Genomic DNA, 26,629 nt, shown 5'->3' with positions numbered 1-26,629 from the left:
GACCAAATTTGAAATTTGAAATTTGTTTTATGATCGATTTCCTATTTTTTAAAACTTTGACGAATTTTTGATTAACAAACTCAAGGATTTCAAAGCGAGCAATGGCAACGTTGTGCAGAAAAAACATTTTTATCTCCAGCGCGTGAGTCTCTGTATCGGAAATTCTAAAGATATGCTCGTTTTAAAACTATTTTGCGATATTGCTGTTGCACTGGATCTTATGGTTTAAGTGCGAGGAACATGATATTTAATAAAGAAAGGTAACACACAAAATGTTAAAAAACGCCCCTTTGGACGTAATTTAAAATCTGAAACATTTCAGATTTTTTTTTTTATTTTTTATTTTATAAACATTGCTATTTTAAGATTCCTAATTTCATCTAAGAAGTTAACCTATTGTAGAAACATTAGTGTTTTTTTTTTTTTTTTTTTTTTTTTTTTTTAAGCAGGAGTACATGAAAAATGAACAATGCCCTCGCCGGGATTCGAACCTGGATCTCTCGAATACGCGACGAGTGTGCAAACCTTTACACCACGAAGGCATTCAGAAAGGAAGGAGAAAATACCCCCCCCTTTTAAAGGGCGACTGAGGATTAGGAGACCCATTCGCCAAACCCTAGTGGTGAAAAATTATCATCCATCACCTTTTTTAGTTCGGGCGCCACTGTACTGTCATTAGGTTGTTTTGATGCTGGAGACGTGAAAATTAAGCAATACCCTCGCCGGCACTCGAATTTGGACCTTTCAAATACGCGACGAGTGTGCTACCCTTACAGCACAAAGGCATGCAGAAAGGAGGGGGGAAATACCTTATAAGATCAAAAGTAATAAAATGTGTTTCTAAAAAATAACGCAACGCAGAGGGTGGTGAATTTCCTCTCATAAACTTTTCAAAACTCTCTCGACTAATATTAATTGGTTCTTTGTTTTTTTGGAACAGTTATAATTAAAAATAAAACATTCAGTAACTTTTAGAAGTTGGGTTTCTTGCTATTGTTTCGTGTGATGTTCATCAGAATAAATGATCCAGCAGAAGAAAACCTGAACTTTTATCGTAATATCAAGTATAAACACATTTTACAAATAACGATATCAGCTAAACATTTTAATAGGAACAAAAGCAGATATTACTGTAAATTTACATTAACATAAGAAATATTGGTTCTACAATTACTGGATCACTGCAGTAAAATTCCCACGGCTTCATAGTTACAAACATATGCGCGCATATAAAAAGTGGCGATAAATTAAAATCTATGTAAAATTACACCAAAAATAAATGTAAAATTTTAACAAAAATTATGTGAAATAAATAATGTATAAATGAAAACCAGTATGCAACAAAATATAAACAAATAACGTCAAATATTTAAATAACATCTCCTCTCATTGCAGACTGTACTCGTCCTAGACAATACAACCCCAAAGTCCAGACCAGCTAACCCTTATTTCTGTAATAAGGAACGTGTCGGTCGTAACTTTAGGTTTAGAAGAAGTTCTTTGTCTGCTATCCACCACGTTGTTCAATGTCTTTATCTAAAGAAAAGCCCCCTATCTAATACGTAAGCAATAACCTTCCATGACGCGTGGGGATTCTGTAACCACACTTCGTCTCATTATTAAATGCTTAGTATATGATGGGTAATCGTCGTGTAATGTGTATAAAATGGAATCTGAAGTGTTGTATCTGGCAAACCAATCAGGGTTTGTTTCTCAAACCTTACCTCTGGCCACGCTGCTATAAGAAAGCTCTAGATCCATATAAAATTTGGCCTGAATTGCTGGGATTATCGATCTTTTTTGGAGGATGGGTTGGCTAATTTTCATGCCAATAAGAGCTACCTATTAGAATCAAGACCGCAACTAAATATTCATATAGTTGAAGAGAAGGGCGTTTCAAGTAAATTATCAAAGATTTTTTGGTATATAAGTTGTGATATTTGTAAACATATGTAAGTGAACCTTATTACTTTTGTCCTTCATCCAGGAATGTTTTTTTTCCTGCAATATGCAGATTTCTGACGCAGGGCACATAGTTTGACATTCGAAAAATGTTATTTGCGTGATGTAAATTAATAATTTTAACTTGTGATGGTTAAATAAGTCTACCTATCAAAATGCCTGTTTCAATCTGTAATTATTTTCCCTTGCGTGACATTACTTAAATTCGCTGTTTTCGTATGCACGTTCCAATACAGATTGATTCAAAAATATTTGGCAGAATAGTACAGACAGGTAAAGGGGACTGAAATAAGCAGATTTTTCAGTCCCTTTGACTGCTAACTTGACATATATGTCCCACTAAAAGTTTAAAAATTACTCCTGGTACTTAAAATTTTCCTGAATGTCGGGAATCATCTTCAAATAGTTGGAAAATCAAGACACCGCTGTGCTCGCAGTAAACGAATGAGCACAGTGAAAGAAAATATGAGTTGCCCAATGTGTAATGTTGGGTTATGCAAAGAATGCTTTACCCTGTGCCATACGCTGTAAAATCTATTTCATGTAATAAAGTTTACCAGAATAATAGGTGTGCTTATACTAAGTCGATCGCTACGTGTGGGGGCATATGTATCCTATCATTAAAGGCTGGGACATATGCGTCCCAGCCTTTGGCTTCAAAACTGTTCGTCAAAAAAGTCCCAAATGCTAAATTTACCTTATTTCTGACATATTTTGTACACTTGGATAGATTTTTTTTTTTTTTAAAATTCGTAGTCAAAGGGTTAATGGAGTGTGCGAAATTGAGCGTTGGAGATAATAGAAAGCTTTCGGGTATAAGAGGGAAACCGAATAGCCCCTCAAAAGGAGGTACTCGGGAATTGTTCTCTATTCTTGCTTTGAGCAACTACTACGTTACAGCCTCTACCCCATAGAAGAAATACGTATTGGCTAGCATTTATGTAGCAAAGCGCACCGACGGGAAATCCAGATGGGAATGATAATTTATGCCAACCGAATTCTTTTACCTACCGATCAATAGCACCCTCTATCACCTTAACGTTAATCAGTCTGTATCACCATAATAGTAACACCACGTTGTTAACAGCCCTTTGATTGAAATTGGAAGAGGCGGATTCAACAAAATTTGGTAAATTGCGCATATGTTATTTTTCGATTATTATTTTTTTTAAACCAATGATGGGCACTGGCTCTCCATTCCTAAGGATCTAATGGCCTTGGTGGCCATTTTATTGTGGAGACACCTTATCGTGCCTCCGCCGTTGCCTCTTATAAAGGGACGGACAGTTACAGCCATGCTTTCTCCGGGATTCGAACCCGGGCCTTTTAGTATCGCAGTCGGCTTCCCTAACCACCATATCGTCTTAAAAAGATCAAAATTCTGCGATGATTAGTTTCATCGTTAAGGGCATGGGCGATAATTTCGTAACTACTCTACAATATTGTATTACTGTCGCAAGTACTTATGTTACAATTTCATGAAAACTGAACTTCAAAGTCTGATCCAAACAGACTAATAAACAAGCAGCTAGAGAAGCTAAGTAAAATTTTATAAAAACTTTTCAAACGAGAAGCAAACAAGTTAAGAGATCTTTATTGTTAAAAAAAAAAAAAAAAAAAAAAAAAAAAAAAAAAAAAGAAAGAAAACCATATGTGACCTTCTATCATGTAGTTAAAAAAAAAAAGTGGAAACTGTTGGTATGAAGCCATGACTAATCTAGTTGAAAAAGAACGGCAGAAAAGCACTATATCGACAAGTGTCAAAAAAGCGAACGCAACCCATATACCGTAAGTTAACCCAGGATAAGCCGGGAAAATATTTCATCGTATTAAAGAGATCTGGGTACGAGAGAAAAGTTCAGCAAAGCGTCGCCAACTTAGCTGCTTCTTGACTGGCAGACGCTAAGGCTCGTAAGCATACGGTCAACTGATCTCGTAAGCAGTTGACTGTCAGATCCGTCGATTGCGAATAAGTCTGGGTTGCTATAGAAACAGAACTCAGAACTGTAGTTCTGAGTCAAGTTCCTCCAGAAAGAGGAGATACTTTTATAACGAGGTAGGGGGTCGAATTATTTATATATATATTTTTTTCTATTAGTGCATGCATAACTCTCTATGATCGTAAAAAATGTGATGGCTGCCTTTTTAAGGATCAAAATTTTGAAGCATTTTTCTCTTTCTGTCTCTTCACTCTGCTAAAGATAAATTTGTTTGGTATATTGCCGAAGATAAATTTGCTTGGAGTACATTTTTGAAGGAATTATTTTTCTTCTTTGAAGTTTTCACTTGAAGTTTATGTTACTTGTTGTGAAATAGCACTGTTCTTCGATACGTCTAGTTAGAAGAAGTATTTTTTAATTGTAATAAAGCACCTGATGCTCAAAATTTGAATTGAAAAAAAAATAGCTAAAGTGAATCTTTCCGGATTCATTTTAAGAGTTTTGCAGTATATTGTGTGCCTGTATTAGTCTCCTCCTACCAAAATAGCAAAAATTGAATATAACCGCTTGCCATTTGGTGTGCCGCAAATTTCATCGCGGAATTTCAGTATTATAGAGTAATTAGTTTTTGTGATGAGAGATTTATGAAATAATCAACATGTCGTTTCCCGTAATCCAGCTTGAATTTTCCACTTTTTAGCTGGATGTTCTAAGCAATGCATGGCAGAAATGTCTCTTAACCTGTTGACTGCCGTGGGGCAATCGACTTGGCAACAGCGCTGTGGGGGCTACCGGTGACCAGCAACGCGACCAACAGTAAAAATATATAATTACAGTAAATATCGATACAAATAAATTTTTATATAATAACCATTGTTACTATAATGTTTTGAAGAGTAGTAGATAGCAAAAATTTAAATAATAAATCGCAAAAATGGTCTGCAGCCCCTCGGGGGTGAGCCGTGACCCCCACCAGGAAAAATTCATTAAACACGATTACATAACTCACCTTATCTTCTGTAGATAATATTTCAACATAAATGCACTGAATAATAAAAAGATTCATGTTGGTGCCATGGGCGAGCCACGTAAAATGCGCGTGGCATTCAACGTGTTAATTATTTGCATAGTCTGTACACTTAAAAAGTCTTCTGAGACCAGAAGGCAACACCCAGTTAGCAAAATCAAGGTAATTATGAGTTATCGTTAACAACATATGGAGGGTCATAAGGCTTTTGTCAGCAAGAACTTTTGGAAACGTGTATCATTTCATTGCCAGTAATCCCACCAGTGTTCTTTTGAATGCTAACTGGGGTATGTTGGTGAGCTACTTAATGAACATGGCAAGAACCTCATTAAGTACATGCAAGTTTTCACATGTAATAAAAATTCTAAAATATAGTGGTACGAATAGTATAAGTAGAAATGCTTTCAATAAATTAATGGCACTTACGACAGTAATATTGCATCACTGCTTTAGGTCATTTAACGGGGGGATTATGGAGATTGCAATGAATGGCAGTTGTTGGTTAATTTAAAGACTGGATAATCTTCAGTTTAGAATTTTTCATTATTGCATTAACACGTTGAGCGCCATGTCAGCCATCTGTGGCTGACACTAGACTTTCCGTTTAGGCCGCGTCGACCGCCGCTGGCTGACAGCGTGTAACATGATATATAACTATATAATTTACACTGTTTTATGGAATTACAGAAAAATTATTTAAAATGTACTTAATTTTGATTCATTACAGGACTAATGGATTTCATTGAAACACGGTAAGTATAAAAGCGGTTCTCCGTTACAGCTATTACAAATTGTGACAACTGTCTTAGTCTTTTCTCTGGCCATTAATCTACCAGCTTCAGTTGCATTTTTATCATAACATAATTTACAATATTTCCGTACTTCAGAGGCTTTTTCCGGTTTTCTTTGGAGTTTATGCTGTCGTTTTTTAGATATTCTTGCATTTCTGTTCGATGGAATAGCTTCTTTTTCACAACTTGTAAGGGATAGCGCTAATTCTTTCCGGACTTCAGTAATGCTAATTTTCTGCTTCGTAATATCTTTGCATAGAATGTAACTATGTACAAAACAGACTTGGAGCGTAACGTGTTGAATGAATGCCTATAGGAATTACGTTCCAAACGTAAACTATCTTCTACTGCGATAAGAATCGCTGGCCCTACAATGCCAGCGCTGTTAAGCGGCGCGCGTGGCCTGAACGGGATTGCCTAAGAAATACGCTTGGCGCTCAACGTATTAATAATGGCTCAGTGTTTATCTATGTAGATAATTTTTTTCTGATACGTCATTTTTTTACCTCCGTGGATCACAATATTTTAAAATTCTTAATAAGCTGTCAAAATGATGGGGCATTTCCACATGGTCACATCACCCTTACAGTACTTGGCACTTCCACCGAATTGGCAAATGCTTTTGTATACAATTTTACACAAATATGTGGTTAGATGATGATTCAAGTCAACTTATGAACATATCTACCTATGTATTTATTAATTTTAACTAGGTAATATGATCACAAGATTTCGTGGTAATTTCGTTTTTCAGTTGAGATATATAAACTGTGAATGATTATGTTTAAATTATATAGCCTAAGTGAGTTTAAAAGAAGCAACTGTATGCCTCTCATCTAAAAATTTCAAAAATTACCTAGAATTTTGTTAAAAAATACTCGATTATGGATTCTCAAAAAATGTTTTTAAATTTATTTTTTAAGAACGTATAATTTTGTTACTTTTAGCGTAGGTCATTTTAACTGTAATATTTAACATTCATTATTTTTGTATTTTGAAAAAAAAAAAAAAAAAAAAAAGAGCTGGTGGAGGGGAGAGAGAAAACAAAAAGGAACAGCTAAAAATAATAATTTTCTTATGGATAATGCTGAGCGCACTGCGTATTAAAATATTATATGGATGACAAAAATATATTTTATTTTAAATATGTTGGAACATAAAATAAAAGTAGCAAACCCATTATAAAGGGAGTCAAAATAAGTATACAAATTTTCTTATATCAGTTAGTTATAAAGAAATTGAGCTTAAAGTGTTTTATACCTTCGCCATATTTTGACATTTTAAAGGTACAGGGTGCGGCAGGGAAACAACCTTATTTTAAAAATGAATAACACAAATAGTATAAGCGATATGAGTTTAATATTTTTCCAAGTTATAGAGAGACACTTTAGGTTTTATTTTTATTATGGTTTAAAAATAATATCATTAAGGTGGCCTCCGTTCTGGTCAGTGCATTGAGATAGTCGAATTTTGATTTACCAGCATATATCAACGGGTATGTTGTCCATAGCAGCTTGAATGTTGTTTTTCAGTTGAGCCAGAGTCTTTGGACGATAGAGATTTCAGTTAGCCCCACAAAAAGAAATCAAACGGGTCTAAATCAGGCGAGCGCGCTGGCCACTGAAGATCGCCCCGTAAGGAGATAAGGCGTTCAGGAAAATGCTCTTCAAAAACCATGGTCCAATGATGCCTATTCTGGACAATGCACACCGAACAGTCATTCGTTCTGTATGGAGGGACTGCTCATGACGTTCTCAGGGATTCGTGCCACTCCAGTATCGCATATGCTTTGTTTATTTACGCAACCGGAAAGATAAAAATGAGCCTCATCGCTTAAGAATGCAAGGGCATCGTGAGGCATATTGTCAAGAATGGCTTCGCATGCATTTTTTAGCGAAAGAAAATCGCATGGGTTAAGTTTTTGCACAACTGCCAATTTATATGGACGAAAATGCAGTACGTTGAAAAGTACGACTCCACGGCGAACGCGCTCCCGTCTCGTCTACTGCATGATCGGTACTAAACCTACATGGTAAAAAACTTTAGACACCTCTCTTTTCAATGAGCGCCACCCCACACTTCTCGGAATAAATGTCGCTAGATGGCGCGCGTTTCAAATAAGGAAGTTTCCCTGCCGCACCCTGTATAAATCTTTCTTTCCACTTAAGATAACCATTTTGTTAAATTCTATATTTGTGTCGTCCAGCAGCTTAGGATCAAATTCGCTCTCCAAGTTATCGAAAGATAACCAAGATGTGATTTATGTGGAAATGCTACTATACTATACTACCTGTATAAATGTTTCTTTCTACTTACCATAAATATTTTGTTAAATTCTATATTTGTGTAGTCCAGCAGCTTAGGATCAAATTCGCTTGCAAGTTATCGAAAGGTAACCAAGATGTGATTTATGCGGAAATGCTACTATACTATTCAAATTGCTGTTACCCATCCACCAATGAATATTTGTGCAGGAGTGTGCTTGCTTTTCAATTTGGTGCGGAAGTACCAGTCCAATAACTGCAACGTACTTAATCCACTAACCGCAAGGTAACGTGCTCTGGATGTGAACAAAAGTGCCACACCTCCTTAAATTGTAAGCTTGGCAGTACTGCGTTAGCTGTTGTGGAAGGTAGGGGTCTCTTTCTGTTCCTTCCTCCAACCAGCGGCTACACCACTACTGTTACCCCGAATGGACTAAGGAGGAAGACGTTCTGATTACAAAGTAACTTTGCAGTTAAATGCAATCACCTCCATATTGTCGTTAATAAAATTGTGCACTTTTTGCTTCTTGAAAAAGTATGTGTATACGAGCTATTTTCCCATAGAAAATCCCTTCTCTTAGGTAGGTAGCTCTCGAGTGCTTTTACCGTAAGCAAAGAACCAAAACCTTGAAAAAGTAAGTTCCTTGTCACTCTCCCTCAGTATGCTTGCTTTTCTGGATATATTTCTGGATTTTAAATGTGAAAAGTTTTATTATAAAAATAAGGTTTAAAATTTTTGAAGGTTTTTTAGAATTCCCAACTGTGATAAATTTCGGGATTTATTTAACACGTAGGCATCTTTTTCCCTTATATTATTGCGCAAAATATACTCAAAAGTGTGAAATACTCAAAGATTTATATGGCTTGGTTAATAAAGAAATATTTGCTATGTTGTTACCTGCATATTATAGAAATCTTATTAATATGATAATGTTGCTTGCTTTTTATATCTTTAAGTTATCGATGTTTAAGGCAATCGTATTGAAGAATATTTTTTTTTTTAACTTGAATAAGATATGATGGCATCCTTTTAAAAGAAAATGAAAAGAATGAAGCTAATTACGTAATATTGACCCCCAGCCTAACCGTAAGTAGTGTTTTAGCATGTTTTAAGTTATTATGTTTCGACTGATTCTAAAATTTGAAAGATTTTTCCATTATGAATGAAATTTATTTCTTACATAATATTATTAATTGGTAAAAATTTTAGTGAAATAAATTGTAAATTTTTTTAAAAATACTGCATTTTTTAATCGAAATTTTCCAGCTGTATAACATTCAAAGCATTCAGTGTGATCTGTTGCTAATTTTTAATGAATATTAATCATTGATATTAAACCTAATGTACTCCGCTTATGTTATATGATACAGATAATTAATTTAATTTTTTCCTTTTCCAAAATAAAAGTATGTCGTGTGTCTAATTAACCGAATATATCTATCAAGTTGCATAAGTCAAAAACTTTGAAGGTTTCTTTTTTGGTCCCGAAATTAGTGACCAACTGAGTGAGCCTACATTTGAAAGTACTCTGGATAAGTCTGAGTCTGATACGTAGAAATTGCTTAAAATGTGGTGACCAACAATTTAGGGAATTGAGGCATAAAATTATATTGAGTTAATTAGTGGCAATATGAGTCAAATTTATGGCTATGCGTTTGATCACATCATTCGATGATAGTATTATTGTTATTAGTAAGTAGTCGTTTTTCCTGTTTTACATAGTCTACGGCAGTAATGCAACTTGAAAATCACATCTCTGGAATCTCAGAGCCTCACGATCATTCTTGTATAAGTCACCCACACTGTAACTCTTAATGTTTAGGAGCACCATGGCTGAAAGCGTAAGCTTGGGTGCACGACTCGGCGCATGGTGTAAAGGGGATGCATACGCAAATATCAGCACCAATACGTCCGAGCCTGCAAAAGAAGAAATAAAGACACATTTCAGGACATTCTTCTGCAAAAGAAAGTGCGATTGCATGTGCAGTATGACTACAGGAAAATATCAGAACGCTTTTACACGTGGTAGAATGATTGGCAAGCTTGAAGAGGATTGTAGTTTGACGTCTGTCGCCCAAGTTTGGAATTGATAAAAAAAATTTTTGTTTCACGAGTTTGGAAAACCTTCGAAATAGCTATAAGAAAGGTTGTAACAGCTGCAAGAAAGTTAACGGTGGTCGCAAAGTAAAGCAACGGTGACTGATGACCGATATGTTGCCCTGCAGGCGAAAAATCATTGGAACCAGACAGCGATAATTTCGTATGGCAACCGGATAACATGTGTCGCTGGTTTACTTTTAGTAGGCGACTTTATGAAGTTGTCTGACCAATTATGAAGGTGGTCTATTCGTCAGTAGTCCTCAACTGCATACCATTGATATTCATTCAGAGTGATCTGTTGCTAATTTTTAATGAATATTAATCATTGATGTTAAACCTAATGTACATATGATATAGATAATTAATTTAATTTTTTCCTTTTTGCAAAAAAAAAAAAAAAAAAAAAGTATGTCGTGTGTCTAATTAACCGAATATATCTATCAAGTTGCATAAGTCAAAAACTTTGAAGGTTTCTTTTTTGGTCCCGAAATTGCGACCATTGGCGGCACCGTTTACAGTGGTGTAGAGAACACGATTGGACACTTCATCAGTGAAGTTGCGTCTCCTTTATCGATGAGAGTCGTTTCAGTCTGACAAATGCTTCTCGGCGCCAGCTGATATGGAAAGAGATAGGAACACACTTTCATTCCGCTAACATCAGGAAAAGAGACCTTAAGGGATGGTTCGGCCTGGGCCTGTCTCTCGGCTGAGGGTGGGTGAGATGTCTGGCTTGCAGGACTGACAAGAAACAACCAAACTAAATATTCAAAACTACCAAAAGTCCTTTTCTTAACTACCCCATAATTTAACTTCCCCCTCGTGAGGTCTCATCGGAGGTGAACTCTAGAACAGTTAGTGAAAGGACGCAACACCTGTTCGTTTCATGAAGTACAGGTGCTCTCCCCCCCCACTTTTACCTGTACCTGTATGGGGAGGCATTATGATGAACGAACGGATGGTCGTTTACTTTTTAGGAAGAAGATCATTGACAGGAGATTGACAAGTTATCCTTCCCACGTATGTTTTAAGCTGCCATTAGTCCCGTAGATGAAGATGCATGGCCGGCCACGCTGGCTTCACGCTGTTGAGGAGCTCCTGGAAAATGTAGATATCCACAAAATGAATTGGCCAGCGTGCTGTCCTGATTTAAATCACATTGAGCATGTGTAGTATTGGCCGCAGTATCTTACCTTCCGGAGAACACCAGACAACTGAAACATGTTTTTTGAAGAATGGGAACTCTTACCTCAAGAATTGTTATGTAATCTGGTGGTGAGTGTCGACAGATGGTGCAGCACAACCATCACAGTTAATGGAGGTCGTAAAATTCCTTACAAAGGCCTTTTGGTTTGTTGTTCTTTCCCTTGGACACACAGTTTTTTGTACCAAGGCCATTCTGTCAGGAAAGCGTTTTCTTATTCATTCTGTACTGTCTGCTGCAGTATGAATTTCACGTCTCCCAATTGATTTTTTGCAAACCAAAATGAAAAAAAAAAAAAAAAAAAAAAAAAAAAATTTGCTCTTTAACACTAGTATAATACTGGAGCGTAAGGTATCGATTAGCTTTATTTCTGGATTCCCATTTTGAGTTTTTTTTTCGGGGGGGGGAAGGCTTACTCTTAAGAGTCGTAAGCGACGAGTGTAAATACTTATATTAGGATATATATGCTACAATATGTGGAACTGAAATGTGTTATAAAGGAAAAGTATTATTTTATTCTAAAGAGATATTTCTCGGTGGTAAAATATTGAAAAGAATTCGATTAAATTTTTTTTTAGAAGACACTACTAATTGCATTGACTAATATATGTAAAATTATTCAAGCGTTTGTACAAAAATAAAACGTCGGTTACTCAAAACCAGTGACTAATAAGAGAAAATTTATTAATCAGATTTGAAACCAATCAGTAAACACTATAAAATTCAGTATTACATTCGACTTTTTTTTTGTTTCGATATGCTTCATAAAATTATTTCTCGTTAGAGTTTCTTTGTAAAAGGTTTTATAGAAACTTTGTATAAATAATGTTATATATCGTAATGTAATCTTACTCCTCTATAATCCGACCAATGGCTGGAGTGCTTGACCGCTGAATACTGGGAGTTCAAGCTGATTTCGATTCAGGCGAGCGGCTGGCTATATCGTTGATTTTCGTAGTTTTTCTGATATGTAACGTGAATACGAGCCTGTTTCATTTAGAAAGCCTTCCAGGAAGGCATCACTTCCCTTAACCCTCGTTTGCTTTACGTATTCAAATAACCTAACCATATCCCTATATATGCTGATCTAATATTAGCAATTCCTGTTACTCTCAGTTTGCTGCGGCCCCAGTATAAATTAAAAAATGTTAAATAAACTGTTCATATGCTATAAAACTCGCCCTTGTGTTAAATGGACGTAGCATAGTGAATGACAGTAGTTTTCACCGTCTTACTGGGTACCTGTCCTTTTACAACAATGACCATAAATAAAGTGTTCAGATAGATACTACATTGCCTATTCCCTGCTTTGATGAAAACCATCACTTTTATTGCTTTGTTTTTCTTTGAAGTGGTACGTAATCTATAGAATACAGTTACCGGTGTTCTCCCTTGCTCTTTCATCTCTTGAGGAACTGGCCGAAACATTCAGGTTTATGAGGGAGAGAAAAATAACATATATTGGTGTTGCATTTTATTATTACTTTATTTCATGTTAATAATGTCTAATTGCATGTGATTTGTCAATTAAAATTATCCATGCTTTTATATATTGTAAGCATGTCATTATTTTATGTATTACAAGTATGTTATGTATAGCGTTAAAAATTATGTATGGTAAGTCTGTAGAGACATTAGGCCTTTTTGTATGCTGGAGACGTGAAAAATGAGCAATGTTTCCGCCGAGACTCGAACCTGGACCTCTCGAATACGCGGCGAGATTGCTACCGTTACACCAACAAGGCATGCAAAAATGAGAGAGAATACCTCATAAGTCTTAGAACATAATACTCTCGAAAAGGAGGTCGCAGTTGTTCTAAGTGACTAGAAATAATAATTTAATCAACACAGTGCTAGTTTTAAGGATTGTGTCCTTTATTGCCATGATTTCGGGAAGAGCGTGAAGGTTTTGTTGTATTTAATTATGGCAAAGCACACTAGGGCCTAAGGGTTACAGCCGAAAACATCGCGGACGGAAACGTCGCGGAGAAAACAACGCAAGGCGAAAACGTCGTGCTACAAAACATCGTGGGAGAAAACATCGCAAAGAGAAAACATCGCAGTTTTAAAACATCGTGGTACAAAACATCGTCGTCGAAAATAAAGCGGTTCAAAAACTTCGCAGTTTAAAAACATCGTCGTCGAAAATATCGTGGTAAAAAATAAAGTATCTACAACTCATCGCGTGACGATAACATCGCAGACATGATTTTTTCAGGCTTTAATAATTGTAAATGGACATTCCCATAATGATTTGTGAGCGCAAGATGGAAAGAAGGTAAATTTTTACTTTCATATTCTTTATTAACTAATTAAATGCAACTTATAGATTATACTTTTCATGAAAAATTACCAGTAAAAACTTTATAAAAAAGGATTTATTGCTTAAGTTGCATTAATTTTCTATGCCTAAGTTCCTTTTTTATTTTCTCAGGAAACATTTATTAGTTAATAAAGAATATGAAAGTAAAAATTATCCTTCTTTCCATCTTGCGTTCACAAATCATTATGGAAATATCCATTTACATTTATTAAAACCTGAAAAAAGCAAGTCTGCGATGTTATCGTCATGCGATGATTTGTAGATACTTTATTTTTTACCACGATATTTTCAACGACGATGTTTTTAAACTGCGAAGTTTTTGAACCGCTTTATTTTCGACGACGATGTTTTCTACCCCGATGTTTTAGAACTGCGATGTTTTCTCTTTGCGATGTTTTCTCCCACGATGCTTTGTAGCCCGACGTTTTCGCCTTGCATTGTTTTCTCCGGGACGTTTTAGTCCGCGATGTTTTTGCCGCGATGTTATCGGCGGACACCCTGCCTAAGGGAAGGGATGCCTTTGTGGAGGACTTTCTAAGGAAAACTGGCTTGTATACACGTTACACATGGGGAAAACCACGAAAACGCCCATGCAGCCGTCCCTTTCGCGGGATTCAAACCTCGGACCGAACTACCAGTGTTCAGCGACTTTACCGCTCGGCCGCTGGTGGGCAGAGCGTGAAGGAAAAAAGCTGTTTGTTTCTTCCTAGCAAACAATACGAGACTGACGCAGGACCTGCTATAACCTGATACCTTGCCTCAGTACGAAGCCGAAGACTATTGCAATTTTTTAAATCAAATATTCAAAAATAAAATATAAAAAATTAATAAACGGGTATAAATTCAGTTTCACGTATACTTTGAGTTGGAAAAAATCAAGATTTTTTCCTTCTGTTTTTAGCTTTTTACATTTATAATACAAATTTTTTATATTAATCAATGCAACTAATAAGAATTATGTTGTATATTCATGAATATTTTATTATGTATCGCATTACAAAAATTTTTAATTACTGAAATATTGCTTTGCATTGTGGCTTCTCTATCCCCATGGATATAAGAAATTAATAAAAATATACTCACTTTTAGTGTAAAAAATGTGGTAACCTATCAGTAGACTTCATTGCTTAACCAAGAAAATTGAAAATGCTCGTATGGACTTTTTTATATATGCTTTTGAAAGAATAAAATAGCCTCTATTACAATGAATGCATTTTTGATCGAAAACAGAATTGTCTTATCGTTATCGATGGAGGGATGATTTTGTTATTATTTTTTGTATTAAGCCTATTTGGTCGAATAAAATTGAATTTCGAAACTGGGTGTTTTCTTTCGATTTTCGCCGTTTTTGACTTAGCCTCTTTTTCTTTTAGTCAAACTCGCCAGAAATTGATTTAAAATGACCCTGAGGACTGTATTTTTCATATTGTTTTCGCTTCGAAGAACGTATCGTGGTTTGTTTATGAATGTATGAGTGAAATTATTTTTCATGTAGGGAAAAAAAATAAGTGTTTCTTACCACAAAGATTGACATTATGCGAATACACTTAAATTATATTTCCGAGCTCCGAGCTTATTACTGGCTTGCTGGTATAAAAATCATTATCCATGTAATCCATGTGATGTGCGAGAATACGGTCGTGTTTATCTGAAATAATTGGTGTGGAACTAGTTCGGATAAAGTTTTCATTAAAAGGGAAAGTGGGAGGAAGTGGCTTGTTTTAGTATACATTGTTCGCGTAAAATAACTTTCGATATTTTTACTTTTAATTTTTTTTCCATATAAGTCACCCAAAGAAAATATGCATCTGTAATTACTAAAAAAATTAAATTTTTACTGCAGCTTTTAATAACCTAGTAATCTAGTGTCGTAAAGGTTAACGTGTGAAGAAAATTAACAATACTGTAAAGCAAGAATATTTTTTTTTTAAATTGGTATTTCTTAAAAAACCTACAGGGAAAAAGAAATCGGTGTAGATTGTAATCAAAAATTCTTTTCTGGTATATTCTCAGAGGAACTGTCTTGTTTCTTCACACAATGAAAAATTCCATTTTGTATTGCAGTTTGTATAATTTATCGAATCGCTTTCAGGGAATGCTGTAACTACGGAGCAAATTCAAGTAGATACTGGCCCACCAGTGGCCGTGCGATAAAGTCGCTGAACTCTGGTAGTTCGGTCCGAGGTGTATACGAGCCAGTTTTCCCTAGAAAGTCCTCCACGAAGGCTTCCCTCCCGCTAGGCAGAGAGCCCTCGAGGCTTTTTCCGTAATACGTAAACCAAACCAAGTAGATATTTGAAAGAAATTTAACTTTCTAAGACATATAACTTTCCAGGGTTTTATTTTGCCATATTACTTCCCATCAAGTCGATGGGATTGAAAGTAAACTTTCGAATTTGTCGTGAGTTTGCCCCAACACTGATGTTTTATCATAATAGATTTCAAAAAATTTTGATTCAACATACGAAAGGAGAGCCGATTTTAATCCGTTTGGTTGCATAAAAGAAGGGAAAAGCATTATTAATAGTTAAAAAGAAACATTATTAAGTTAAAAAGAAGTTATACACGAAAGAGTTGGCTTTTTAACCGAATATCTATGGTCAGTCCATACGTTCGTGCGCATTAAGAATATGCGTGGAATTCACTATGACGCATTTACTAAAACAGTACAATTTGGAACCTGTTGAAGCTTGTCATCGTGTGACTAACATATTATTCAGTTCATCACCAACTTTCGTAAATATCGAACGCATTTTAGTACCCATAAAAGATGAATATAGATAATCAGTACAAACGTGCTGTGCTACATTCTTTTATTTTCGTGTGGTGAATCTGCCAGGTGAACTGCCCATAAATGGTTTAAAAAATTTAAAGTTGGAAAAAGCAGCATTGATGATGAACCCCGTTCAGGACGTTTTGAACTATTAGAACCAAATCAAACGATTTATTCAGAAGTTAATAGTGAACAACTTTGCCATCTAAACTCAGAATTGATAATAAAAGACGCCCACGATTGGTGAATATAGAGAAAGTGTTGTTTCATCATGATAACGCTAGACCGCATACGGCTCGAACAAAACGCTGCAAAAAATTAGTGAATTTAATTGAGAGCTTTTGCCACATTCTGCATACTCCGCAGATATTGCCCCAAGTGATTTTCACTTATTTCATGTCTTAAAAATTTTTTTACTGGGAAAAAAATTAAATTCTAAACAAGATGTACACAATGAACTTTCAAGTTTTTTTGCATCAAAACCAGTCTTTCTACAGCAATGGCATAAAAACGCTGCCTGTAAGATGGCGAGATATTGTAGATAATGGAGGGAAATATATAATTGATTAAAATGTTAAATTGGGTTTTTTATATTATTTAAAAATTTACCAAAAATGCGCACGAATTTATGGACTGAGACTATACTTTCAGTGTCAAAATCGTTTTAACACACACGAACGAGACTTAGGTCGAACAGTTAATACCATTTTTTTAAGTTTTTTTTAAATTTTATTTTAGCGATGTCTACTAATTCGGTTTTGGGTCTAAACTCTTTCAATCTGTTTTAAATGTACTGTAGCTCATTACAAGTTACTGTTAGCAGTGAAGGTACCGCATGAATCTCGCTTCATTACTTATGTGTATATTTAAGAAAACGTTTCGAAAACTACCTTAAATATACTCATATTAACAGGAATTCACATTTTTTCTAATTTTGGGTAATCTGTTTGTCATTCTTCTTTGCGAAAGACAAACTGGAGGTAAATCATGAAGTAATTAGAATTTCCCCTTAATTATTAAACATTTATTTTTCTTTCTGGAGTGGAGTAACTATAACTTGTTCTGATAGAACGCGTACTAAAATTTACGGATTTTGAAATATTCTTGTAAAATTTAAAAAGTCTATGACCTGTTCAAACTGATATATGTCCTTTTCTCTTTCAGGAAAGTAAAGCATTAAAAAATGCCAAGAAGGTTACGGAAGATTGGATTTGGGACTGTATAAAGCTTCAAAAACGACTTCCTGCTGACTTGTACAAACCAAAGGCCTCTTGATATTTCTTTTGAGACTGTTTGAAGACTATGTGTATTGGCAAAGACATTTATATTCATAAACTTGTACAAAGGCTTTCAATATTCTTGAAAATAAAGATAAATTTTGTTATATTTTCTCTTCATTTCAAATTTTTGGTGAATAAAATTTTTACTAGGTACTTCCTAATGTACTTGTTCTAAGAAAGATGTCTTTTAAATTTAAAGTATAACAATTTTGCATACAATTGTAGCTAATAAGTGTGTTGTTATAGAAAAATGAGATTTTTAATCTGCTGATGTGTTCAAATATTCATCATACAGGATATCTCGGAATAAAGCAGCCAATCGTCGAAAATTCATTGTGCAATCGAAGATAAGGCAAAAACGTCCTTTTAATGTATAAAGCGGGAAACGCATTTATTTATTTAATAAAATAAAGTTAATAATTTATTTAATAAAATAGTTATATGTACAATAATAGAGTTAATAATTTATGTAATAAAATTAGTTGTTTGTACAACAGAGAAATTAATAATAGTAGCTTTTTAGAATATTGATGCGTGCATACGGGTTCGTAATAGATTGAACTCACAAGTCTATTATATTGTTACGAAATGTACAATTGCGGTAAGATGGCTTCCCCGCAAAGCAGTTTTAGGGTTGCCATAAAATGCCAAAGAAAGGCAGAATTGGCGCACTTGGCGAGAAATCGCCCATTTGGCGACAAAATTGGCGATATACCATGGACGGATGGAGAACCTTCTTGTACGAATTCTTACCAGTTTAGCCCAGAATGTTCTCGAACACAAGCCGAAAACTATATAAACCCTGCTGGTCCGCAGTCAGTGAGTGTGTGTGCCTCGTCTAGCGAGCTGGTGGTCGGTCGTTGAGCGAGTGTCTCGAGGTCTAGCGTCGGGTTGGTCGTCGGGTGCATCGGAAGGGTTGTCTTTTAGTGCATCGCGAATTGGTGCATCGTCGAGTTTTGTCTTAGAGTGTGCTGAGTCGAGAGCTGTACTCTTGTTTGTCGTCGAGTGCATCGCGTGGAGAGCCTCGAGAGTGCGTGGAGAACGACTGAACCAAAGAGTTGGAAGCTGTACTCGGGTGCTTTGCAGTGAAGCGATCTCCACCGTTATTGCCTGACAGGGTGAAGGCTGTGTCGCTGAACGTGTCAGCGTATTTATAACAGTTCGACGACTGTAAAAGTGATTTTGGAGCTATCTGTTTAATATTGGTAAATAAAGTGTGTTTCGATACTTCATCAAGTGTCGTCTTTATTCACTCCAAATCTACGAACCCCGTACGAACGTGAAGGAAGGATATAACGTACAATATTATAGGCCATTAAAAAATTATTTTTACCAAAAGAAATATTTTTGATCTCTGGAATTTTCCACAGAAATATCCGTACAAGTATTCACACTATCACATAGTATAAACAGTAGTTGCGCAACAAACTACTAAGAATGTTAAACACCACGCAAAGCATATCTGAGGAGAAACCTAATCCGACATCGGGGTGAACTCACAACAATAACAACAGCCAGCCAACTAAACAACTCAGGGCTGATGGTCTTTCATCGGCTTTAAATAGTTTTCAACCGGCCACAAGATGTTTCTGTTGTTGTTGACCAATGCTTAGTTGTCTGACATATAGTCAGCCCAAGACCACGAAATTCCTCGCGCAAGATTACGCCTGTCGCTTTCAACATCCTTGAGTACCTTAAAGGTAAGATGAGAGTGCGACTTAGCTCAGTTCCACTCCTAATTTTGATGGAGAGCACCCCGGGAGGACGGGATCGAGGGTCTCTCACTCCTCTTGCCCTACAATTAACCTCTCGAGAGGACTTTTGGCTCGCCGCATATTTAGAGTGCCTGCATGTCGTACGGACACTAAACATTTACAAACATCCATGCCGTCTCTTGAATTTGAACCCGGGCTCTTCCGCGCGGCAGTCAGCAACGCTTATCGCTATACCGGTTGGGAATTGATTAAACTGAGAACTAAACTGGATTCACTGCAAAGGAGCTGGCTGCTTGCAATCACAAGGGCTTTCCGTACTGTTTCTACAGAAGTTATTTGCTTACTTGCTGGCATTCCGCCACTCTCAATTTTTTATAAATTTTATTATGAAAAATTTTTACTCAGCTATGGTTTTAAAAAGATTTTAACATGTGAAAATGGTGATGTTTTGAATGGTAACGCCTTGACAAGAAAAGATTTTATGAATATACATCCGAAAGATTTCAAGGGCACACCGTACGATAAAGATTATATGAATACTGGCATGATTGATATATACACTGATGGCTCCGGAATGAAGGTGGAACTGGTTGCGCTTTTGTTATTTTTTATTACGGAGTCGAAATCTATACTAGAAAAATACGATTAGAAGGAAATAAATCAGTGTATCAAGCTGAAGCGGTTGCAATTACAGAGGCACTGCGGTGGAGTTATAAAAACTTAAAACAGTACTTTACAATACATATTTATTCTGATGCTCTCTCGGCCCTACAAGGCTTGGCAAATCCGGAACCAAGCAATAGACTTCTTTTGGATATAAAAAACATTTATAACAAAATAAGAGAGAAAAATGCTATATATTTTCATTGGATTAAGGCACATATTGGTGTTATCGGGAAAGAAAGAACGGATAGGCTGGCTGTCCTGGGAGAGGGTGATATTTATGAGGCTATTAATGATTCCAGAAGAATTACCTTGAGAAAAATGAAAGCAAGTATAATTGAGAAATGGGCTCGGGAATGGAATGGTTCAAATAAAAATAAGGGTTACTTGAGGATTTTGACCATAAAAAGAAAAATGGATCTATTTAATAATATAGATACTATTCAAGTTATCACGGATCATGGTAGATTTCAGGCCTATTTAAAACGATTTAATCTCCGGGCAATGATCAATGCTTGGCTTGTGGGAAGTACGGAAATGCAGCTCATTTTATGGAAGAATGTAAACTGACCGAGAGTGTGAGGACGAGATTTGGAAAAATAAATGAACAAAATGTAATTGAAAAAAGAAAATTCTTGAATAGCTATGCAACAGAAATTATGAGGATTGTGAAGGAAAATAAGACTATCATAGGAATAGGACTTTAAATATTTTAATCTTTTATTTATTTATTTATTTTATTATTATTATTATTTTGTTGTTGTTTTTCTGCGTCGGGTGTGCTGCGTTAACCATGAGGCCGATTACTGTCGGCCAGGAGGGTTGCAGCATACTCGTAAACTAAACTAAACTAAACTAAACCGGTTGGGCAGCGCGGGTGTCCGGCAAAAAAATCGGGGAGAAAACAACGCAGGAACGAAAACGTCGATGTACAAAACACCGTGGGAGAAAAGAAACCAAAGAAAAAACATCGTGATACAAAATATCGTGGTCGAAAATACAGGTGACAGGTGACGGAGGACGGGGACGCCTGGTGTTTAATAGAGGTAAACAGGCATATGTCCCGCGCCCTCCCCTATCTACCGGGGGTTTATTGAGATCTTAAAAGATTTATTACATTGCCATACAGGGGCAGATGAGAGATACATTGGCTATTTATATTGTATTACAGATTTTAGGTTTGCAAGGTATACGTTACATAACATACTAGTTACACATTTAAGAAAAAAAAAATATTAACATAACACATACATGACATGACACATAAATACTATTAATAAAGAAGGTACATGCGCTTAGCAGAAGGAAGATACTGTATTTCCTTAGATGCAGAGGAGTACTTACATTCACTTAAGACACTGAATTAGTGGGGTTGGCATAGGTCTTGCCCCAGGGCGGTTATCTGGCTGATTATTCTGCAGATGGTATTCACTGTGCCTTTGTTATTAACGATGAATCGTTTGAAGGCTATTTGGTTGTCTGCTGGCAAGTGGAGGTGATTATCCTCCGTGAGCGGGCATTCAAAGATGTAATGGTCTGGAGTTCCGAGCGACCCACAGACGCACAAGCCTGTATGAGAGATACCAAATCGCTCAAAATAGGTGGGAAAGGGCCCGTGCCCCGAGATGTAATTAGTGATGGGAGGTATGGAGTATTGGCGCTCCATTTTTCACTCTAGGCAGAAATAAATTAGTTCTGCGACCCGTATCACAGGTCTCCCATTCAGCTTGCCACTTCTGCAGACCTTTTTCCTTAAGAGTTCTCTTGAGATACGAGGGTGGCGCTGGAATAGTTACCATCTGTGCAGCTATGTTGCTTGCTGCCTCCTTTGCCAGTTGGTCAGCTGTCTCGTTACCCTCGTTGTTAACGTGTGCCTTAGTCCATATTAAATTTACAATTAGTTGAGGATGTGATTGTATAATATTCTGGAGGTCCGCTACCAATGGGGAGCTGTGGTTATGGTTGACTAGGGCGAATAGCGTTGACATGCTATCTGTAAACAGCATTGCATCGGTGATCCCGCTATCAATTGCATGCTGAATCGCAGTGGTAATGGCTATGACTTCAGCCTGGAATGTACTGTTTATTGGTTGAAGATGCCCCTTCCACTCGATTTCCTTGCATCCTCCGTGGTACAGGACGAAGGCACTACCTGTACCCTCGTCGAGCTTGGATCCATCTGTATAGTACTGCATTGGGTTACGTATATATAATAAGGCGTTACGTATATTCTCTGAGGTGAATTATCAGCATCAAAATATTTAACTGTGTAAAAGAGAGATCCTGTATTGTAATTTGCTCGCCACTTCTGCTGACGTGAATCCTTATATTTCTTCCCTTGTGCGCAGGGTGCGTCTCCAGGGTATTTCTTGGATGCTCATACTGAACTGGACTATAAGTGTTTCCGCAGAAGGTAGCTTCCTTCTTTAAATGGATAACAGTAGCGTAAGCAGCTTCAGTTTCTGCGCGTATGTGCAGTGGCATTAGACCAGATAATACCACTAATACCACTGCTGCACTAGTGGCCGTTGTTCTGTAGGCCTTACACAAGAGTATGGCGTAAGGTCGTTGTATAATTCCCAGCTGTTTGACTTTTCTACCACTCATCGGATTGGCCCATATTGCTGAAGCGTAAAGGGCTATTTTCTCTGAGACTGTGAGATAAAGAATTTTTTCTGTATGTGGGGATTTTGACCCCAGTTTCGCTCCTGAAATAGGCGGGCTTTTCTTGAGCAGTTTAGAAACTTCGCAGTTTAAAAGCATCGTCGTCGAAAATATCGTGATAAAGTAAAGTACTTAAAAAAATCATCGCATGACGCCATCATTGCACACATGAGTTTTTCAGGTTTTAAAAGTAAGTGCATTTTTGCGTATTGATATGTATGTACTGATTTGGAATTCGTTTTATTGAACGAAGTCTTTAATTAAAATTTATTGGCACAAATTCCGATGACGCTAATAATGGTTTTTGGTGTGGTAATTATTAAATCATTGAAATTTATGGAGTGGAACTAAGCAGAATTCAGAAACGAAATTAGTTTTATCCTTTTTTTATGCGCATAACACTCTAAAAGTTTGGAAATTGTATTTTCTTTTCATATTGGAGTTATTTTCTCTAACCTGCGCTGTCCTGTATTATGTATCGAAGTCATCCTGGTGGGCCGCAAGAAAGTGCACATGGAGAAAATTAGAAATTCCAGTTTACACCTCTTGATTTTTATCCGACGCATCAATTATCCAATTTTATTTGCCATTTAAATGAACAATTTTTTATAGAGTTTTATTACAGGGTTTAGCTTCTTATATTCCACAAATGAATATAACAATTCACAACTGATTAACCAAAATTTACTTTCTTTCGCATTTTGTAACACCTGCTGTTGGTTCCAAATAACTAAGTCAATTGCAATATTAATAAGGCGTTACGTATATTCTCTGAGGTGAATTATCATCATCAAAATATTTAACTGTGTAAAAGAGAGACACAGTAATAAAGCATTTAAAGTTTATTTTACCCCATCCCTTGTAATTAAATTAAAATGCAAAAATATAAACTTACCAGCCAACCTGGACCTGGTTTAAAAAACTCAAAGCTCCTTTTCATAATGGGAAATATTCTTTAAATTCAACAATTTGAGTTACTTACGTATTAATGCAACCACCTTTGCCAAATTTTCCAAATTTAAAATCCCCAGATTTTCAGAATGCGTCAAACTCTGGCAACCATACGCATAACCATTCTTCCGGGAGGCAAGCTCATAACAGTCCATCAGCCAAGCAAAACCGTCATTTTAGAGTGCGATTTTTCTGTTATATTCCATCTGGCATAAAATATTACTAAGTCATCTGTCTGTTTGTACCATTCTAGGAGTTCTCAGTGTTATGAAACCACGCAGTTTAAAGCGCTATTGGAAAAGCAGTTCCAGATTATGTATCAGATTGTACACCTGTCCAGTAATATGCAGTGGTGAAATCAGAAGTTATTTTGCAGCTCTGTAGGTTAGAGAGGGGTTGTCTTAGAGAGGAAAATGTTATAATTATCAGTACAGATGTTTACTTATATTCCCATAAATAATTTATCACTTTGCTCTAGGGAGGTGGTCACCACAGGAGGATTAATTGCATGTTATTATTATTATTATTATTGCCTCTATTTTATAATAAGTTTTATAATTGACATGCTCTAATATCATTGTTGTGGTTGCTTTAAAAGAAGTACACACTTCTTAATGCATTAAAAATACAAGAAAATGTCAATCTTTTGTATATAATTAAACATAAATATCTTAAACAAATTTTCTAAAAATGTTACATTCAGCTAATGATAAAACTTTGTTTCATAGGAATTGTTATTAAATTTTTTTACTTAAATCAGTGTACGTCTTTTCAACTTATTAGAAAGTCTCAAAATGTTTCAGTCATTTAGGTGGAAAAAAAGTACTTTCAAGTGAAACTTAGTAATTAAGAATTTTAATTAAATGCTAAAGAAATATGACATAAAAGATTAAAAAATGTGCTAAGGAATAATTTTAATTACTCCGCATAAAACTAGAGCCCATTAGAGAGTATTTATTTAGGTATATTGTAAATACTTTTAAAGAATATTTGAGTACTGCAAAGTTTATAAAAAAAATTTCTGACTTATAGTATTTTCAATAATAGGCATATCTGAAAACTATTTTAAATAGAAGTGCTTATTGTTACATACGTAACTTACAAATCCTCTCTAAATAAGTTGCTTTAGTTATAGTTTTGTTACGTGTCCGCATATTCAAAATTTAAAAAACAAAACATATAACTTTTTCCTTGGAATAAAACCTGGATAAACTACGCACGTTTAACGCTTATCTGAATATTTTCAGGGAATTTTATATCCAAGTGATTTTAAATTTCATAGAATAAACCCTAAGCAGTGTTCAGAACTCTTTCTCGGAGCATAAAAGTTTTACTGCTATTGCTTTTATAAATATTACTAACAAGGTTCTACCCAAATAAAAGAATTTTTTTCATAAAATATTCACTTTTCTAGCGGAGAAAATATTAGAATGCGTACTGAAGATAAGTCAACATAGGATTCGAAAAAATTATTTTCATTGAAATATGCTCATTTGTTAGTACAATTAACGTACTTGTCAATCAGGTTCTGTAATTATTTAGTATGTCTCTATGCAAATGACTCAGAGAGCTGCTTTTTATGGCGAATTATATCTCTGCACTGATCATCTGCACTGATAATTATATATATTTTTTGTGCGAAGTAAAGGAAGTATTGTAGTCGCGGAAAATTTCGGATATCATATTTCAAAGGAAATATCCATTTTGATCGTTCCCGAATCCATTTGGCTATTTTTTTTTCTTGACGTCTGTACGTAGGTCAAACTAAAGGATTCCTTTTTCCAAAATAGATTCAAAATGATCCTTTTTCATGACGTCTATACATATGTATCTCGTATACACATATGTCTATACATATGTCTATACGTATGTACATATGTGTCGTCTATACATATGTCTATACGTATGTATCTCGCATAACTCAAAAACAATTAGCGGTACAAAGTTGAAATTTTATACATGGGACTGCTAGTTGTATATGGGCATCTAATGCGATCTCCTTGTTCTTATACGTAGGCTGTCTGAAAAGTTTTCGCCCTAACAGAGAAAAAAAATATTTTTTCTCCAAAATTACCTTTATTTTTCGACATACTCTCCTTGTAAGTCTATACATTTCTTCCAGCGATGCTCCCATCCTTTTAACGCGCCCAAATAACATGTGGAATCTTTTCTCTGCAAAGTTTGCTCATATCTTTCTCCTCCAAGTGCTTCTTTTAGGTTAGGGGAAAAAATGTCACTTGGGGTCAGGTCTGGCGAATAGGGATGATGATCAAGCAGTTCAAACCGTAATTCATAGATTTTCACCATTGCAACCGCTGAGGTATGAGTGGGAACATTATCTTGCTGAAAGAGAATTTTTTTCTTTTGTAAATGTGGCCGTTTTTTCGCAATTGCTACCTTTAGGTTATCAGGTAACGTTGCATAGTATGCTTCAGTAATGGTTTTTCTCTTTCCAAGATAATCTGTTTAAACAATCCCATGGCTGTTCTAGAAAACTGCTGCCATTTCCTTCCCAGAAGAAAGAACAGATTTTTTTGCCTTTTTTAGAGTCGATTCTCCCTTTGCAGTCCAGTGTTTTGACTGGGCTGTAATGATGAATCATGGTTTCACTTGCAGTGGTTAATAGTGGAAGTGGATTGATTAATAGTGGAATTTATTGTGCCAACAGAAAGTTGCAAATGTTCATTCAGATATCTTTTTGGTCGAAAGTGAGCAAACGCGGCACCCAACGTGCAACCAGCTTGCGATATCTAAATCTTGCTTCCATACACGGCAAACACATTGTTTGGACATGCACATAACCTCTGCTATCTGGTGCAAAGTCCCCATACACTGTGTCCAACTCCTCTTTAATCTGAGTGGGCGTATTACATTTCAAAAACAGGTATCTAATAACAGCACGATACTCGGTATCTTCCATTTTTGCAAGAACTTTCATTTTTCCATCAACTCACAGAAGTAGTTGTCAAACAAA

The 26,629-nt window shown here is 35.8% G+C and overlaps 1 protein-coding gene across 3 annotated transcripts in view; it reads left to right on the top strand.

Moving 5' to 3' along the window:
• Positions 1 to 17,766, top strand: part of DNAlig3 (DNA ligase 3) — a 224,371-nt gene extending 206,605 nt beyond the window's left edge. For all 3 annotated transcript variants that reach the window (XM_085813879.1, XM_035358921.2, XM_035358920.2), the window contains 2 exons: positions 8,999 to 9,071; positions 17,547 to 17,766. In XM_085813879.1, the coding sequence (XP_085670005.1) occupies positions 8,999 to 9,071; positions 17,547 to 17,657 (184 nt within the window). In that variant the 3' untranslated portion in view covers positions 17,658 to 17,766. The remainder of the gene's footprint in view (positions 1 to 8,998; positions 9,072 to 17,546) is intronic.
• The last annotated feature ends 8,863 nt before the right edge of the window (positions 17,767 to 26,629 follow it).

Source organism: Stegodyphus dumicola, chromosome 1 (genome assembly GCF_044657685.1).
Source record: "Stegodyphus dumicola isolate Sdum_Otavi_A_Nest chromosome 1, ASM4465768v1".
In the NCBI taxonomy this organism is placed as follows: Eukaryota; Metazoa; Arthropoda; class Arachnida; order Araneae; family Eresidae; genus Stegodyphus; species Stegodyphus dumicola.
This window is presented reverse-complemented; position numbering and strand designations above follow the sequence as displayed.